The sequence below is a fragment of the Sander lucioperca genome, chromosome 24, assembly GCF_008315115.2.
Source record: "Sander lucioperca isolate FBNREF2018 chromosome 24, SLUC_FBN_1.2, whole genome shotgun sequence".
Lineage (NCBI taxonomy): Eukaryota > Metazoa > Chordata > Actinopteri > Perciformes > Percidae > Sander > Sander lucioperca.
In genome coordinates, this window is record NC_050196.1 from 849,290 (window position 1) to 868,654 (window position 19,365).

Below are 19,365 nucleotides of genomic sequence, written 5' to 3' on the forward strand. Positions count from 1 at the left end.
GCAGCTCCACTCGACTGTATTTATAGGGCCTGTTCAAATCACACACAACGTGTTGATCATTACTGACTCCGGGGGTCACTTTTATTGCGTTTGTTTGCTCTCTTTAATGCCCCTTTTGTGAAAAACAGAGTATTGATGATGGTAACAGAAGTAGCAACCAAAAGCTGTGGCAGTGTGACTTGATTTCACTTTTTTTTTTGGTTCCGTTGTCTGTGCTTTTTGTTAATGGAAAGGGGATGGCCATTAGCAGTGGGCGTCAGGACTGAATCAGTGCAGGCTAGCCATTTCAATTATTTAGATATTGACAAGTAAAGGAAGTAATGGAAGGAGCAAGAGGAGCTGAGGCAAAGGAAAGGTATAAAAACAGGAGTCAGGCTCCATCTAATTAAAGGTGCAGTAGGTAAGCCTTATAAAACTACCTTTCTGTCATATTTGCTGAAACTGACCCTATGTTCGAGTAGAACTACATGAAGCAGGTCATTTAAAAAGAAAAATCCGGCTCCTGTAGTGCGATTTGCAAAAATCCACCGCTCCCTGTTCAGATGCACCAATCGGGGCCAGGGGGGCGGCGTCAATCACTGCTCATGCACACACATTAATTCTCCCTTGTGGGGGGAGGGGCTTAGGAGAACGTTTTGGGCTTTGGCAGAAAGGGGGGGACTGAGAAGTTGTCAATGTTCAAATTTTTTGGCTAAGTCCTGGATCTTCGCAATCCTACCTACAGCACCTTTAACTACAGCATGACTTCCAGTGTTGTAATGTAGCGAAGTACAATTACGTACGTATCTGTACTTTACTTAGTTATTTATATTCCCACAAACTTTCACTTTTACTCCAGTACATTTCCCCCTACACAAGCGTCTTCGTTACTCGTCACTGCAAGAAACGTTTTCGTACGTTGGAGTGAAAGGTTCTTTCTCACTAAAAGAATTAAATTCTGTTTCTGTTTTTCTCTTTGTTGGTGTCAGACTTTGAATTGGATATCAAAGACGGTCGTGTGGACACCCTGAATAGTACGCTTTACTTTAAGGCAGCCACAATAAAGTTTTTTTTTTCTATTACTTTTACTTTACATAATTACATACATTTCATATCATTAAATTACTTTTGATACCTATATATCAGATACTTTGCTCAAGTAATATTCTAAAAGGTGACTTCTACCAACGTCATTTTCTGGTAAGATACTTTAACTCAATTATTGCTTTCAAGTATATAAGACTGTGTGTGTGTGTGTGTGTGTGTGTGTGTGTGTGTGTGTGTGTGCGCGTGTGTGTGTGTGCGTGTGTTTGTGCGCGCGTGTGTGTGTGCGTGTGTGTGTGTGTGTGTGTGTGTGTGTGTGTGTGTGTGTGCGCGGCCACGCCCCCACCCAGTGACGACACACCCCCGTCGCATCCACCACAGCCGCCTTCCACCTCCAGAGCTCCGACAGACCGGAGCAGAGACACACGGGAAGCGGCGTGTCTGCGCATCTATCACCGTTACAAACTTCATGGACTTGGGGGGGGACGAACGATAATCTTCTTTTCACCTTTTCTTTTTAACCTTTTATCCTTTTTTTTTTCTTCTTCTTCTTTTTTTGATCTTCAAGTCAAATGACACGAGGGAAAAGAAAAAGAGGAAGAAGTCTCTCCATCGGCTCTTATTTTTCACCCTCTTGTCACTGAGCCGCCACTCAACGAGCGTTCGGGCTTCCAGCCAGCAGGAGGTCAGTCCACATAACCATCAATTTTACACTTAATTACTTCTGATTCTCATTTTAACCAACCATTTGCTCAATTTGTTCGCTATTCTAGCAGAATAATGTGCGGAGAAGGATTCGGCATCACTCACGTGACACATATCCATAGTATATTCCCGTGGTAGCCTATTATCCGCCTGCGGTGCTCTATAGTGATTCTACATGGTGTTATGTGGCATTGCTGCTTTACAGTGAGTTTATAGCTGCATTACTTTTACATTATGACTTTGTTTTAAAGTGTTTTATAGCAATTAGGCCTACTGGTTTTCTAGGTCTAGTTTCTAGTGCTTAGGCCTATTCTAAGTTTTTTCTTTCTGTTTTCGTGTGTTTCTTTTCCTCTTTTTCATCATCTCTCGAGTCTACCGGTAGGCTAATTATTCTTTAATTCAGACACAGCATGTAGGCACACGGGAGAGCTCAGCAGCAGATGGAGGAGAAGTGAGTGGAATTATAAAATTGGACAATTAGCGCGATATTGTCACGTGTGCGCACGCGGCCAAGCGCGTGCACGCCTCCTTAAAGCCTCTGCCAATAAGGTCATCTGATAAGCTGAAAATCCTCCCTCTCTCTCGCTCTGTCAGGGCTGCCCTGAGGTGCACACACACACACACACACACACACACACACACACACACACACACACTGTGCCTGAAGTCATCCTGTAGTTAATTAGATGGAGTCTGACTTCAATCCTTCCTTCTGTGCTGGTATTCTTCCCTCCTTCCTCACATTTCTCCATCTCCTAATGTCTCTTACCTGTTCCTCTCCACCTCTTCTTCTTCCCCTATCCCCTTCCTCCTCTGTCTTTTTCTCCTCCTGCTCTTCGTCACTGCCCTCTTCTTCCTTCCGTCTGCTGTCTGGGAAGGAGCGCCAAACTGTTTTGGCGCTCCTTCCCATGTCTCCTCTTCCATGTTACTCTTCATTTGCCTCCACGACCTCTTCTTTTCCCACTCGTCACGTCTTCTCTCCCTTCCTCTCTCCTTCCTCCTTTTTGCTGTTGTTTCCTTTGTCTTCCTCTTTCAACAAACGCATGCACGCAAACAGATTTCCAAAGTGACACTAACACACACACACACACACACACACACACACACACACACACACACTTTGTGTTTTTTACTACACCTTCCCGCCCCCGTCCATCGACGGCTGTAAGCCTGAAAACTTCCGTGTCATCGTTTTCCAGGTGCGTTCCATTTTGTATTTAATGACTGCTCAGCACAACACACACACACACACACACACTTTCATACACACACGCACAAACACATGCACACACACACACTCACACGCACACACACGCACGCACAAACACTTTCATACACACACGCACAAACGCATGCACACACACACGCACTCACACTCACGCATGCACACGCACAAACACACGCACGCACAAAGTTACACACACACACACACACACGCACACACACACACACACACACACACACACACACTCCCTGTTCCGATTATTGGGTAAATTACACCCTGAACCGTTCAGTTTCCGGCAGAAAGGCCAGCTGATGATGTAATACATCCTCATAATCTACTAACTTCAGTACATGTCCGTTTAAAAGGTTGAAATGATGTAAAACTGCGTCCCATTAAGCCGCCGCGGTTGAACAACGCGACGGCAACTTGCATTCTCGCCTCATTTAATCCACATCATTACATCATCAGTTCAAAAGCTGCTGAGGCCTTTTTCACTGACAGTGTCGGGAAGGATACTTTCAAAACGTATTCCGTTACAGAATACAGAATACATGCCCACAAATGTAATTTGTAACGTATTCCGTTACGTTACTCAACCTGAGTAACGTATTCTGAATACTTGGATTACTTCCACATTGAATTGCATTTTCTAAGTGTAGGAATGCGGCCATCACATACAGCTTACTAAACAGGCCTATTCTGGTGTGTTCTTCTGTTCCAACTGGCTGAATGTGTACCTAAACAGCAGATAGATTTTTGTATTTGTAGTCCCGAACTGCATACTACAAAAATCCAACCGCAGTCCAAGCTACCACGAGCTAATTTTAGCTAACGTTAGCTAGCATGTCAAACGGGGCTAGTCAGTCTTTCAACGGCTCTGGGGCTAGTACATCAGCACGTAGGAGAATGTAAAGTCGCACGTCAACTATAAAATAGCAAGGTGACCAGTGAAACTACAGCAGACGACTACCCCTGGCTAATAAAAAAAAATAACTTACTTTAAGATGCTTCTTCAGGTTGGAGGTGGAGTAATTTGGACGCTGAAAGGAGGTTGGTTGCTGGCAAGCAGAGGTTGCATTGCACAGTTATATTTCGTTCTCCCTGTTCTTTCTTTAATGTGAAATGCTGTTTAAATTTCCATGATAGAAACGCATTCCTGCCCTGGCTCTGTTGCGCCGGTTCCGGCTCCATCTCTACCTCTATCAGTGATCACGCAAATAGCTCATTTTTTTCGTTTTCATATTGGGGCTTCTGGGAAATGCATGGAGTTGCCTTAACCTATTCAGAGAGTGAATAAACTCGTGAAATAGAGAAGTATCGTCATGTAATCCATTGATTTCAACAATGTAACTGTATTCTAAATGCCAACTATTTAAATTATCACTGTAACGGAATACAGTTACTCATAATTTGTATTCTGAATACGTAACGCTGGTACATGTATTCCGAAATGCTGGTTAATGTGACGATTAGCTTCTTTTGCCCGTTATCTGAATTTATTACGTGAACACATTTCCCACAGTTCACAGATCGGATGTCGTGTCCCATCATCCATCCGTTAATGCTTCATTAGTTGTTACTCGGCTTCCCCCCCCGCTGCAAATAGAGACGCTGGAGGTAAATTATAGAATTCAAAGCACTTAATGTTGGAGCTTGAGCCATCTGCTGCCCCCAAAGCTGACTTGTTGACGTGTTTTCGAAATGGTACTTCCTCTTTCTGAGTGTGAAGCTCTTTTCGGGTTGAGGAATCTCCTTCAGCGCCGAGGTGCAAGTGGCATTAAAACTCAGCACTTTAGTGGGCTCATTTAACAGGAAAATTTCATCCTGAGCGGAGAGAGGAACGATTGTAATATTTTCCGGATGAATTTTCTCTGGTGATGAACAGTGGCGGTCCAGGGCAGAGCGGCACCTCAGACTAATGTACTTGACCACATGCCAAGCGGAGGTTTTTTTTTGTCACAAAGCAGCAGCAGAAAGACTCACTCACACATGATATGATCAGCGCTAGAAGAAGTATTCAGATCCCTTACTTGAGTAAAAGTACTAACATCACACTGTAAGAAATACTCTGCATTCTCCAAGGGTTAGGGTTAGTCCAAGTCCTGCATTGAAAATGTTACTTAAGTAAAAGTCTGTAAGTATCATCAGGACAATGTATTTAAAGTATTAAAAGTAAAAGTACTCGATGCAGAAAAATCCTCCCATTTTAGAAACAGGAAACAATCCAAGCAGTTCTGTCAATCAACTAAGTGTTTAATCGGCCAATCATTTCAGCTGGACTTGAATCGGCAGAATCTGTGCTTCCTCGTCCTTTAAATTGCAAAAGTCAAATGTCACTCACACGGCGAATTAGGAGGCAGGGAAGATAGCTTGGGACACTCGTCATCTGCCTCTCTGTTCGCCGTCTGTTGTGTGAACCGAAGACTTTGGTAAAGTCATTTCAAGCTATTTGACTCGGTCTCAACCCCTCAAAGTCTCGGTCTCAACCCCTCAAAGTCTCGTTCTATACCCCTCAAGGTTTCGTTCTAAACCCCTCAAGGTGTCGTTCTAAACCCCTCAAAGTCTCGTTCTAAACCCCTCAAGGTTTCGTTCTAAACCCCTCAAAGTCTCATTCTAAACCCCTCAAAGTCTCATTCTAAACCCCTCAAAAGTCTCATTCTAAACTTCTCAAAGTCTCGTTCTAAACCCCTCAAAGTCTTGTTCTAAACCCCTCAAAGTCTTGTTCTAAACCCCTCAAAAGTCTCGTTCTAAACTTCTCAGTCTCGTTCTAAACCTCTCAAAGTCTTGTTCTAAACCCCTCAAAGTCTCATTCTAAACCCCTCAAAAGTCTCGTTCTAAACTTCTCAAAGTCTCATTCTAAACCCCTCAAAAGTCTCGTTCTTAACCCCTCAAAGTCTCGTTCTAAACCCCTCAAAGTCTTGTTCTAAACCCCTCAAAATCTCGGTCTCAACCCCACAAAGTCTCGCTCTTGTCTCGGTCTCAACCCCACAAAGTCTCAGTCTCAAACCCTCAAAGTCTCGGTCTCAACCCCTCAAAGTCTCGGTCTCAACCCCTCAAAGTCTCGGTCTCAACCCCTCAAAGTCTTGCTCTTGTCTTGGTCTCAACCCCTCAAAGTCTTGCTCTTGTCTTGGTCTCAACCCCTCAAAGTCTTGCTCTTGTCTTGGTCTCAACCCCTCAAAGTCTCGTTCTTGTCTCTGTCTCAACCCCTCAAAGTCTCAGTCTCAACCCCTCAAAGTCTCGTTCTTGTCTCTGTCTCAACCCCTCAAAGTCTCAGTCTCAACCCCTCAAAATCTCGGTCTCAACCCCACAAAGTCTCGCTCTTGTCTCGGTCTCAACCCCACAAAGTCTCGGTCTCAACCCCACAAAGTCTCGCTCTTGTCTCGGTCTCAACCCCACAAAGTCTCAGTCTCAAACCCTCAAAGTCTTGCTCTTGTCTTGGTCTCAACCCCTCAAAGTCTTGCTCTTGTCTTGGTCTCAACCCCTCAAAGTCTCGTTCTTGTCTCTGTCTCAACCCCTCAAAGTCTCAGTCTCAACCCCTCAAAATCTCGGTCTCAACCCCACAAAGTCTCGCTCTTGTCTCGGTCTCAACCCCACAAAGTCTCGGTCTCAACCCCACAAAGTCTCGCTCTTGTCTCTGTCTCAACCCCTCAAAGTCTCAGTCTTGTCTCCGTCTTGTCTCCGTCTCAAACCCCTCAAAGTCTTGGTCTTGTCTCGATACAGTCTGGTCTTGGTGATGATTTGGTCTCGGTTTAGGTGGTCTCGACTACAACACTGGCATGTATTACTCAACAAGTGTACTTTAAGGTTTGCAGAATCAGCTAACAAGCCCTCAAAGTTGTTTTCATTTGATTTGTATTGTAGTGATGGTAAAGAATCATGACTCAGACTGAGTCAGGAGTCTGTCTTCGGTTTATTTCATCATGATTTAAGAGACTTTTAGCCCTTCAGCCTCCTTCTTTGATCTGGAATTACTGCCTATTTGAATATTTACACAGGATGTTCAACGGTAGATTAAGTATTACTATCGGTTCAGTTTGACATGATTATGTTTTCAAGCCGCGCACCAACAAGTCTGTGCTGACTAGTGCCAACCCGTAATCTGCTCATTTTAAACAGCTGTGATGGAAAAGCGATAAACTCCTCCGTGAGCATATGGCTGCTGCAAATGGTTATTATAGCAGCATTCATCCAGGGATTAGGACCGGCCGACTCGCGGCTAATTAAACCTTCGACTCACCGCTCCTCCACTCTGTCAGCCTGACTGAAATGAGTTAATAACGCAGAGCATTTCACCGACTCGCATATTGATGCACACGTGGGGGGAAAAAAAATATTCCTGTTCCCAATTTTGAGGAAGGCTTAACCCTAACCCACACGCCCTCCAGCAGTCTGCTAAAATCCCATAAGAGCTCATCTCTCTGTAATTTAAATCCTGTCTGCAAAAGAGGTCACATGCAGGGTATCACAGTCTTGTTTAACTGGTGTTTGTGTTTTTTCTTCCAACTTGGACCCTTTTGTCCTATGTTTTTGTGTGTAAGTGACTGATGGGAACAACAATCTCTAGTCCAGTATTTAGCGAGAACGCCGTGATTAGCAGCCGCGAACCGGACTGTGATGTAATCCTATGGGGTAATGTGCATCGTCAATTCCGTCCACTAAAAGTGCTGTTCTTGCCGCTGACAGGCTCAGATTATTATTCTAAGTGTCTGACAACATTATGGGAAGGATTCCTACAGTTATAGACTTTTTTTGAAAAGAGTAAAATCATTTGTGTAACCAGAAACAGCTCTGAGATCGCTAGCGCTAAACCCACCAGACTCCATTTAAAAAAACAATACTTTTAGCATGTATGGAGCCAACATATTTTCACATGTAAATCGGTAAAGTATGTGTTTATTTCAACCCAAACTAGAGTTGTGATTGTTGGAAAAGTGGAAGGACGACCCAAAACGGCTTTTCACAGTTTTATTTTGTTTCTGTCGGCTTTGATTGAAGTGTATTTTACGATGCTAAAATAAGTGTTGATTTACATGGAGTTTGGTGGGTTTAGCGAACGCAATTTCGTGGATGTTTTTACGTTTAAAAAAGGATCTTACTCTTTAACAGAAAGGTCAACCTCCTTAGAAATCCTTTCCATAATGTTGTCAGACACTTGCAATATTAATCAACTCATTTTACGTCCACATGTCAGCGGCAAAAATATCAATTTTGTGGACGTAAATACAAGCTGCGCAACTTACATTGTAGCTTGTTCGCTGACAGCCGACTGCAGCGATCTCGCTTAATACTGGACCAGTGTCAAAGATGGTTGTTCCCATCAGTCACTTAGACACAAACACATGGGAAAAAGTTGTAGGAAACAAAACCCCGAAGTCAGCCTTCAAATGCCTGTGTCAGTTTTCCTTCTCAAATCCTGGTGCAAAAGTATCCAGGAGGCTCAGCGTGGATCTGCAGGGGTCGTTTTTAAAGAATCCAGTTGGATCTGAACTGAACCTCCTGCTGCGTTTCCCGTCGCAGCGAACAGCAGCCTCCTCGTTTTCTTTTTCCACCCCCTCCCCTGTGTCTCGCCTCCTGCTGCAGTCAGCGGGGGGATGGCCTCCACGTTATATCAAAGCCGGTGACAGTGTCTTTGTCTGTCAGCTTGTTATTGATCGCAGCCTCGCTCCGGCTGGCCGCTGAGGAGGGGTTTTATCGACGGGCGATGCTCTCCCCCCGGCGAGCAGAGAGGGCGCAGGGAAATGAAATGTCAACCCCGGTGGAGTTTGACTGCATGACTTTCGGCACAACTCCCGTTTGAACAGATGCAGCCGTTTTAAAACAAGCCGCGCTCCGCATCCCAGAGTGCACCTTTGTCATTTTAAGGCATGAGAAGCAAAAGTACTGATGCTCGTCTTGCAGCAGAGATGCACAAAAAAAGTAAAGTAACTTTGCCACTTTGTATCATATTGTTCAAACTGAGTGGGACATGGTGAAAGGGGTCGTGTGAATGAATCGGGAATTAGGAGGAAAGTCAGAAGTTGTCACTGTTTTAAAGAAGTTGTGATAGTGTTGAGGAAACGCGCACTTTAGCGACCGGGCGACAAGCTGGCTTCCTACAGTGATCTGATTTCTAAGTAATAACGTGAAAGATTGGTTTTCAGAATCCGGTTCGGGGGATTTGAGAAGATTTTTTTCCTAAAGAAAAGAAATAAAAAAGAATTGAAAGAAACCCAAATAAAAAAAATGTTATTAGATAAACTTGCTGTCCAAAAGGCAACAGTAGTTTTCTTTGAGCCTTGTTCATGTTCATGTAACAAAAAGACGTTTATACAACATGGTGTTTCCCATGTTTCCATTTATAAATTTGAGGGATGTTATACAGTAAGATGTCACAGGAACCTTCACGGTAAGTGGCCAATGATTTGCCACATTTTTGTTATTTCTGCGTGTGTTTTATTGATGTGTGTAGAGACACTTTTTTGGAGGAAGTTCTGCACAGCTGTTCAGAGCCACACTCTTACGAAATATCCATGTATTAACAGTTGTATGACTGTATGTGTTGACAGAAATTGCCCACAGAATGTGATTCGCAATTGTATTTGGGTTTTTCACATCTCAAAGTGCATGATAATTTGTGCTCCGACAAACTTTTGTCCCCCACAGAGGTTGGTTTTGGGCGATTCAAGTCCGCTATGTCACTTTTTTTTCTACGTTTGACGCTCTTTACGACAATTTGAAGTTCTTTTTCTCGCTTTTTTTCAACAGTTTGGTCGTTTGTTCAATGTTTTTGGTCGCTCTTTTCGATCTTTGTGACACTTTTTTTGACCTCGTTGACGCTACTTTGGATGTTTTTCGTTACTTTGTTTCGGTGTTTGTCGCTTTTTTCGACATTTTTGAAGGTTTTTTTCTTCAAATGTTCTGTATTTTAACTGTACACATAAATTCTGTTTTTTTTTTTTTTTAATTACAGGGGAAAGTCTGGGTAATGAACTGCCCGAACCTTTTCTGTTATTTCATGGATTTATTTGTTAGAGTGCAGATCAGCTTACGACAAAAAGCTCTATACTCAATGCTCGTTGTCTCCTTGCTAATGACAGCTCACTTGCTGTGTGTTTTTCGCGGTTTTAGCTGAAAACAGAAGATGCTGTAACAAAGTGAAGGGCGTTATTTTATTAATTTTTCAAATACCTGCATCTGAATCAAAATCCTCAGCGTTTTCATGGGAAAACACAGAGCAGAGATCCAGCTCCAAACATTCAGGCAATAATTCTAATGAAGCGAACAGCAAAAGGCATTTTACACGGCAGCTTCTGCAGCCGGTGTTTTTAATCGGATTGAAATGGCGTCATTAGTGTGCAAATGCCAATGTTCCCACTGTCGCTCGCCATCATCCTGCAGGAAGAATAAAAGTCTCTTGTGACTGAAGGGAAACAAGGTTTTGCTGCAAAACTATTTTGTCTCTGTGTCTCCAAATCAGATTACTGTCCTCTGCTGACTTGTGCGTTTTCAGACTCAAAATTGAATCACATCTCAGTAAAGGAAATTGGTAACTTGTGTGACATAATCAGAGATGTAAATACTCAGAACACACAGAGCAGTGCAGCAGTCGCAGCCAGAGGAGGGAGAGATGGCCGCCGTGGGAAATGATTACTGCTGGTGGTGCTGCAGGCAGCAGCTGAACATCTGAAGTTAAAGGAGACCTATTATATAGCATTTTCAGCTACTTGTATTGTATTTTGTGTTTCTACTAGAACACATTAAGATGCTTTAATGTTCAAAAAACACGTGCTGCTGCACCTCTATTCACCCTCTGTCTGAGACGCTCTGTTGGAGCGCCTGTGCCTTTAATCCCCCCTGACTGCAAGTGCAACGGAGTATATAGCGGGACTTTGTACTGTGAAAAAAAACACCAATAAAGGCTTGTCTACATCCACGACGTTCTACTTCCGGGATAGCTCCGTTGGCGGCATTAATTCCACCGGATGTCCCTCTATCGGCGGGATGTCCGTCCCCTTCCTCTTTCTTTGTGTTGGCGTTCCAAACTCTGGTGGATTTCTGAGGACTATGGTTAACTGCTCCTCAGATCTCTGCAGGGTAAATCCAGACAGCTAGCTAGACTATCTGTCCAATCTGAGCTTTCTGTTGCACAACTAAAACTACTTTTGAACGTACACATGTTCCACCAAAACAAGTTCCTTCCTGAGGCTATTTTGCAGCAGCAACTGGGCTCGTCTGGGGCTTAGCGCCGTCCCGCCCGAGACAATTGTGATTGGTTTAAAGAAATGTTTTTTTTTCTCCTATCCCGTATGGTTGTGTGGACTAGCCAGACCCTCCTACGCTGCACTGTGGAGGAAGGTCTGGCAATGCGAGACTAAGCAGTAATGTGACCCCAAATTGGGGAGCCAAGGTTACAGCTTTCCCTGTAAGCGTAACAGGTATGTGTAACTTTAAAAAAAACACTGCAGTAGTGCCTGCCTGGAGCAGTTGACCAATCATAAAAACCCAGCTGAGCTGAGAGTAGAGTGGTAGTTTAGCACAGTGGAAAAGTTTTTGCCCACAGGGATTTCTCTAAAATACTTTGGCCACATTTAACATGACAATCCGACATTGTAACATCCTAGATATGACAGAAAATACAGAGAAGCATAATAGGTCACTTTTAAGTATGAGCTTTTTAAGTTGTTCCAAGTTTGATGTGGAAGAACCAGGCTTTAAAGAGGGCTGATACGATCTGGAACGGCATTCCGGCACCTTTTGATTAATAAGTAAATTAATCTAATTAGCCGTTTCATACATCAGTGTTTCAAATTTGTTTACGAACGTAAGGGATGTCTCCTGTGTCAACAGCCAATAGAGAAGTCAGCTGGTAAAGTAAGCTACAAACTATAGAAATAAAATGATCCATAATCCATTTTATTTTTATGTTACAAACAGCTGGTCGAAATGCTAGAGTTTTAGACGGAGCCTCAACGACCGGCCAGACGAACGAACACACGGTAACGTTATATGGTCGCCCGAGATAGGGAGTGACTGAAGAGAGGGAGCGCTCAGCAGCGTTAGAACCAAGCAGTGAATCAGAGAAATGAAACATGTTTTCGCCGATTCATCAATAGAAATGTAACTGTACCAAGCATCTCACACTCACTAATGTTATCCCAACCCGGTCTCACGCCAGTTCGTGAAATGGTCACGTTATTTTGATTTATTGATTCGTGTACAGGTCACGATTTTCTCGTTTATTTCGTGTACAGGTCACGATTTTCGAACGTGACCATTTCACGAACTGCCATGACGCTGGGCTGCTCTGGGGGACGCAACAACGGGGAAATCAGACGCCACAACGGGGAAATGAAACGCCACACGCCGGCAACAACAACGGGACAGACCACCACACGCGGGACGGACCGCCACACGTGAAAGTCCTGTGTTGTTTGACCCATCCACCACCCCAACCAACCTCCCTGCACGGATTTTCGCCTTATCAATCCTACTCGCTACCGTAATCGTTCTGTGATCACGAAATATGCTTCCCATAGAAATACATTACTTTAAAATTCGTGCTCACCACATGAAAATAACGACATCGTGTTCAGTACACAAATCAATAGATTCAATAACGTGACCATTTCACGAACTGCCATGAGACTGGGCTGCGTTATCCGCATTCATATTTAGACGAAACAAATGACATATCCAGCTACGACAAAGCCTAAAAGTCGGAAGTTAGAACTGACGTACAAAGAGGCGTTGTTATGGAGACGATACACCGTCTCGTCTCATTGGTGTAAACTGGCAGCTTTCAGAACGCGTTACAAGAAGAAGTTTCAACTCGTCTTGTCGCAAATTCGGTCTTGGTCTGAACTGGGCTTTATACTTTAGACTAGCTTTTGGAATTTGTAGTATCAGCTTAATGCCTGAATGCAGATGTGTATAAAGTTGGCTGGTCGCTCCCACCCTGAAATGCTTTGTTTGTTTCCCATCCAGATGGAAAGCTGCCAATGAGCGAATTCTATGTTAAGCACCAGCCATGGCTGCCCACCGCATCATCAGAGTGACGAACAACAATAACGTCCTTCCTCGCTGCAAGTCTGAGGGGACGCTCATCGACCTTAGCGAAGGGTTCACCGGGGCCAGTCTTGACGATGTCAAAGGTCAGTGTTTTGCTGTATCCACGGCAGTTTAATGCCATTGTTGTTACAGAGAAACTGTGTGTACTGTGAGGTACAATATCAATTATTCAGATATGATTCATTAGAACTAATTGACTCAATATCTTGAGAATTTGTTGTTTTCAATTTTGTGCTTTTCATCGTTTGCAGTTAAAATATTCAGTCATATGTTGGAAGCAGTATTATTCTCATTATTCTGAGTTTGCGCTTCATTACAGCTTTGTTTACATGCTCTATAAAACACACACGACGTGAACTAAAAATAGACGATGATGCAGTAAATTATGCAGTTCATCTGCTCATATTTTTACTTTGTGATCTGAAAATGTTGAGACTGAAATATGCCCTCAGACGTTTGTTCAAGCAGCAAAATATACAACCTACATTTACGTTTATAGTGGCGGTGCTCTCTAGTGGCACTAGTAGTTGTGCAAAGCAGGAGGCAAAGTGACGAAATATAAGAGCGGCAAAATATCCAGGCAGGCTGGGGTGACGGATGGATCAAACAAACACAGGACTTCCAGTCGGGAGAGTGAGTTTGGATTCCTGTTTGAAACTAAAAGCAAAAGTTCTGTGCTAAAAGTAAACGGCAAGTTTTTTTTTTTACTTAACAAACATAATGTTCAGCGTCAAGTGAGCAACATTACGGAAGTGAAATAACGTATGATTTGAACCCAAATCACAATCTTTTTCTAAACATAACTAATTCGTTTTTGTGCCTAAACATAACCAAACTGGGACCATTTCACAACTTTAAAGACGTGTTTAAAATCGCGACCTTTGCGCTCGAAAGTCTGGTTTTGATCATATTGTCATATGGTTTGTCTTTTTTCCAGGATCAAGTACTCCCTACAAAGTTGGAATGCAGTAAAAACTGAACCACTGAACCATTTAGGACACAACCGTTTATGTCTGATCTGTAGTACCATCGTCTCATTCTTTCAACTGGGCCATTATATCTGTGTCTGATTATGAGATAAGCACTGTTAACTGCAGACATTTGAATAATCAGCCCTCTAGTGATCAAGTGCACTTATCTATAATAGTGACAAATCAGTTACCAAACCACATTGCAATCAAGGCTGAAGACCGTCACTAATAGTTTCTGTAGAGAGATTCTGTCTTAACATATTTTTTTCCATTTCAGTGCCTTCTCCCAGTGCCTTAAGGCTGGACACTTCAGCCTCCTATGGAGCTGCGCAGGAAGTGGTTGCCATAAAGGATTATTGCCCCAGCAGCTTCACCACGCTGAAGTTTTCCAAAGGGGATCGTCTCTATGTGTTGGACACGTCAGGTGGAGAGTGGTGGTACGCCCACAACAACATGGAAATGGGCTACATCCCAGCCGCCTACGTCCAGCCGGTCAACTTCAGGAACTCTGTCCTTAGCGACAGTGGGATGATTGACAGTCTCGGGGAAGCATACGATGATGGGTCGAAGGAGTTTGGAGGTTTGGGCGAGTGGACAGGGATAACCCTTAAGCCCTCCCCAATTTACAACAACAGTCCCCTCTCTGTGAACCCCTTTATCCATCCGTTAGATCAAAACTGCAAAGATATAGGTGTAAGGAACTCAACAGATCTCATTCTGTTTGATGCGCTGGCATCTCCATCATCTTGCTTAAACTTTAACACTAGTACAGTCATGACCAATGGGTTCAGCAGCTGCCACATTAACAATACCACCCCCACCAGCCCAAATCAAGAGGTCGGACATAACCTCCACAGGGATAACCCGTTTTTTAGGAGTAAACGCTCCCACAGTCTCTCAGAACTGTCAGTGTTGCAGGCGCAGTCGAATCCAACCTTACCTTCCTCCGTATTCTTCACAGGCCTTAAGGCTCCTTCACCGGAGCAGTTTCAGAGCAGGGAGGACTTCAGGACTGCTTGGTTGAACCACAGAAAGCTAGCCAGGTCTTGCCATGACCTTGACTCCCTGGGTCAGAGTCCTGGGTGGGGCCAGACGCAGCCAGTGGAGACCAACATTGTGTGCAGGTTGGACAGTAACGGAGGAGTTGTTCAGCTCCCGGACACCCAAATCACCATACACATCCCTGAAGGCCACGTCAGCCGTGGAGACAGCCAACAGATCTCCATGAAAGCTTTACTAGACCCTCCTCTGGAGCTCAACGGTGACCACTGCTCCACTGTTAGCCCCGTGGTGGAGATCAAGCTGAGCAACATGGAGACCAGGTCCTTTATCACGTTGGAGATGAAGGTATTGGTTACTGTCAAGAAGGAAAGTTGTCACACGGCAGAGGTGCTTTGCGTTCGAAGTGACTGCAAAGAAGGGCCTTACACGCCCATCCCTAATGCTTACATTTACAAGGATACAGTCCAGGTGCAGCTGGATAGTTTAGAGCCTTGTATGTATGTGGCTGTTGTGGTTAAGGCACAGTACATCAGCCACAATACCACTGTTTGGGACCACGTGCAGAGGAAAGTAACTCTGGGCGTCTACGGTCCCAAGCACATTCACCCTTCCTTCAAAACAGTTGTGGCAATGTTTGGGCATGACTGTGCCCCTAATACATTGTTGGTAAATGAGGCGGGCCGGCAGGCTAGCTCCACCCCGCCAGTGGCCCTCCAGCTGTGGGGGAAGCACCAGTTTGTGCTGGGGTACCCTCAGGACCTCCAGGTGGGATTGTACTCCAACATGTCCAACTATCAGGTGAAGGCGAGCGAGGGTGCCGGGGTGATTCAGGGATTTCAGGTCAAACTGGGGAAAGTCAGCAGGCTCCTGTACATGATCACATCGCATGACCCCAACAGCATCTCAGATTTTACTCTCAAGGTCCAAGTCAAGGACGCCCTTGACTGTATCCTCACCCAGTTTTGCGTCCAGACGCCATCACCGCCACCAAAGACCAGAGCGAGGATAATGGGCCAGAGGAGGTTTCTGAAAAAGAAAGAGGTGGATAAGATTGTCCTCTCACCACTGGCTGTCACTTCCAAATACCCAAAGTTTCAGGACCGATGCATTACCATCCTTAAATTCGGCAAGTTGATCAAAACAGTGAATAGGCAGCACAAGAGTACTTATCTGTTGGAGTACAAAAAGGGTGATGTTATTGCTTTGCTCAGCGAGGACAAAATCAAACTGCGAGGGCAGCTGCGGACCAAAGAGTGGTTCATTGGATACTACCAGGGGAAGATAGGCCTTGTCCATGCCAAGAACGTTTTAGTTCTGGGTAAGGTCAAGCCTATTTATTGGTGTGGGCCGGACCTAACAACCACAATGCTGCTGGAGCAGATCCTGAAGCCTTGCAAATTTCTTACGTACATCTACGCAACAGTGAGGACGGTTTTAATGGAGAACGTGGGCAACTGGAGGGCATTTGCAGATGCCCTTGGGTATGGGAATTTGCCACTTAATTATTTTCTCCGAACCGAGCTGGACAATGAGCCGGAGAAGGTGGCGTCGGTTCTGGAGAAACTCAAAGAGGAGTGTACGAACTTGGAGAACAAGGAGAGGAAGTCCTTCCAGAGGGAACTCATGATGGTAAGACCAACCATGTCTTTATTTCTTATTGGTTTCTTTGTATTGTGGACTACTATTTGTGTGCATATTAAGAGAGGTCAAAATAGAGAACAGTGTATTGATAGTACTGCAGTGACCCAAATGGGCAACTGACGTTAAGGTGACATTAAGCTTCGGCCTTGTTCAGTCAGAAACTGTGAATCTGCATCCCTTTTTCCTTAAGGTAGGAAGTACAAACCTGACCTTTGAAGTTATTAGGGGGATACAAATCTGTCACTGTCCCTACTGTAGGCAAAGAATGAAGAGCTGAACCAATTGAGGTCTACATTTTTTATTTATTATTATTAGTTATTATCCATGATCCACCCAAAATAGTGAAAAGGCCCATAGCAAGTACTCAAACAGTCCCTCCAGAGCCAAAGAAAATATTTATGCGGGGGCCGCACTTTCGCCGCATAAATTGTCGATTTCCGCGCAGAATTTGCGGGGCTTGCGTGATTTCATAATCCGCATTTTCACTGCAAAAAAGTCACATATATCTTAGCAGAAAGTTGAAAAATGTTGCGTTTACTTCACACGAGCAGCCATTTTCCCCTGCTGCCATGGGAACGTTATGAAGTATGACGTAATTACGCGACGTGAACATCATCGAAAAGCTGCAAACCCGATGAAGCCATGATGAAACCGCAGTTTTTGCAAGTTCCCGCAATTTCATCGCATAAAATTGCATAAATATCCCGCATATTCCATTGCATTTTTTAAGAAAACGTGCCGCATCATCAAGGATTTTTGCCCGCAACAATCACAAAAAAACTCCGCATTTTTCTGGAAGGACTGCTCAAAGCCTAAGGTGATGTCTTTAAATTGCTTGTTGGCTGTTAAGGTTATAGTCAGAATGATGATGATGATGTAGGACAGAGAAAAGTAGTACATTCTCACAATATTGCATTTTTATTTAATAAATGACAATTGCAGTTCATTTGGTTTTTCGGAGAAGAGTATAGGTCAAGTTCGCGATCACTGAATTGTCCTTGAACAGAGAAATACAGTACATAAAGTCATACATTTGGTGCCATTTCCCTGTCTCTTCCAACTGTTGCATTGCTGTGAAAACATTCATGCTCAGCAAAAGCATTTACTGCAGAGATAAATGTTAAGGAAAATTGAAAACACTGCTGCAACAGCTGTTATGCTCAAATGATGTACATTACAAACTGAGCATCACTCAGATGGTCGCTGCATCATTAGCTAAGCTTTGTTGGGCCTAGAAAGAACAAAAATGCAATTTCCTTAATAGTCAGAGTCACTCGCTGTCTGATTGATTCGAACCTCTTTGCACTTCGGCCCCCCTAACATGATTTCTTTCCACTTCAGCCTGCGTTGCAGTCAGACAATGTGACTGTGTGAACTGGAAGGATTTGAGTCGTTATGCTCAGTCATGTGAAGGGTAAACAACTTGCCTTACAGCCTGAGGTGGCTCACAGTGGGAACAGCCACCACATGAAAAATGAAGGGTGGGGGGGGGCTGGAGGAGAAAATCCTGTAAAGAGAAGCACAGAAATAAAGCTTAACTTCTGCAGTTTGAGTGAAAACACCTCTGTCAAGCATATGCACGCCGGCCTCAATGTGTTTTTCTTCTCCAACAGCGCCGACGCCCTGGGGGAAGCAAAATAGTCCCGAGACATTTCCCTCGCCATATGCCATTACTCATAAAGTACTTTAGCAAAGTACATTTGCCAACTGCTGTTCATCCAGGCAGAGTTGATGAAGCGTGCATGCACTTTTGTCACGGCGACATGCTCAGTGCGGCCACCGCAGCAACCGGGGGTTAAGTGCCTTGCTAAATGGAACTTTGACAGTTAAGTAACTGTGTCCATGTTCGGACACCGTTCGCAGCCGTTGGCTGTATCCGGATATATCCTGTCTTTCCGCGGTGCTTTTCCTGAGCGATCGCCCCCGAAAGTGCAAATAGAATCAATTTACACACATCTAAGAATCTACGTGTGAATTTTCATATATGTACATGGATATTTACATGTCTAATTAGTGTACGAAAGTGACTTTGATGAGAGAAAGCTGTGAGAACGCTTGAGCGACGCTTTACATTCAAAGTGGGCATTAAGGAGCTTTTACTGCATCATTTGGAGTTGTTGAAGCACGTCTTTTGCTGTGAAGAACAGAAATACGGTCCCGGATGTGTTGACAGCATTGATGTTAATTTGGGTGACTTATTAATACGGTTAATACCCCGAAAAACCAGCAGCGCCCTGTGAGTTTTTACAGCGGGGAGATAGGTGCGAGTATGGCAAAGGGTAGCGCGCGGCTAATTCACCGGCGTTAGCTTACTTCGGTCGGCTCTTGTAAAGCAAAAGCTAAAATGTAATGGTTAAAACGATATATTGTTAGAAAGGTAAGGAGTTACACTTTAGTGTGACACCATTCAATAAACGGAAAACATTACAAGGTCATTTATATTCGCATTTAAACAGATATTCTGATAGAACGTTAGCCAAAAAGTGTCCGAGTGCGGACACAGTTTCCTTAACTGTTAACTGCTGCTGTTCGTTCTTTGCGCTGTTATCCAGAGCTGCTCCCTGCTCGGCTGTACGTGGTGCAACCTCCCTATAATCTCACAAAGTCCAAAGCAAAGGAGGCATGCTTTTATGTTGTTTTTTTTTTTTAATATATAAAAAGGCTTTTTTTCTGGCGGCTATACCTTCAACTCTTGCTGAGGCTTTTAAAGGACTGTGTTCACAAAGAGGGCCTTGGCTTTCTTATCTCTGA

The 19,365-nt window shown here is 44.0% G+C and overlaps 1 protein-coding gene across 1 annotated transcript in view; it reads left to right on the forward strand.

Annotated features, from left to right (window-relative positions):
* The first annotated feature begins 1,412 nt into the window (after positions 1-1,412).
* LOC116053699 (SH3 domain-binding protein 4-A-like) overlaps positions 1,413-19,365 on the forward strand; it is a 36,460-nt gene continuing 18,507 nt past the window's right edge. Inside the window, exons 1-3 of the mRNA XM_031304806.2 lie at positions 1,413-1,708; positions 12,917-13,083; positions 14,249-16,602. Coding sequence (XP_031160666.1) covers positions 12,960-13,083; positions 14,249-16,602 — 2,478 coding nt within the window. The 5' untranslated portion in view covers positions 1,413-1,708; positions 12,917-12,959. The remainder of the gene's footprint in view (positions 1,709-12,916; positions 13,084-14,248; positions 16,603-19,365) is intronic.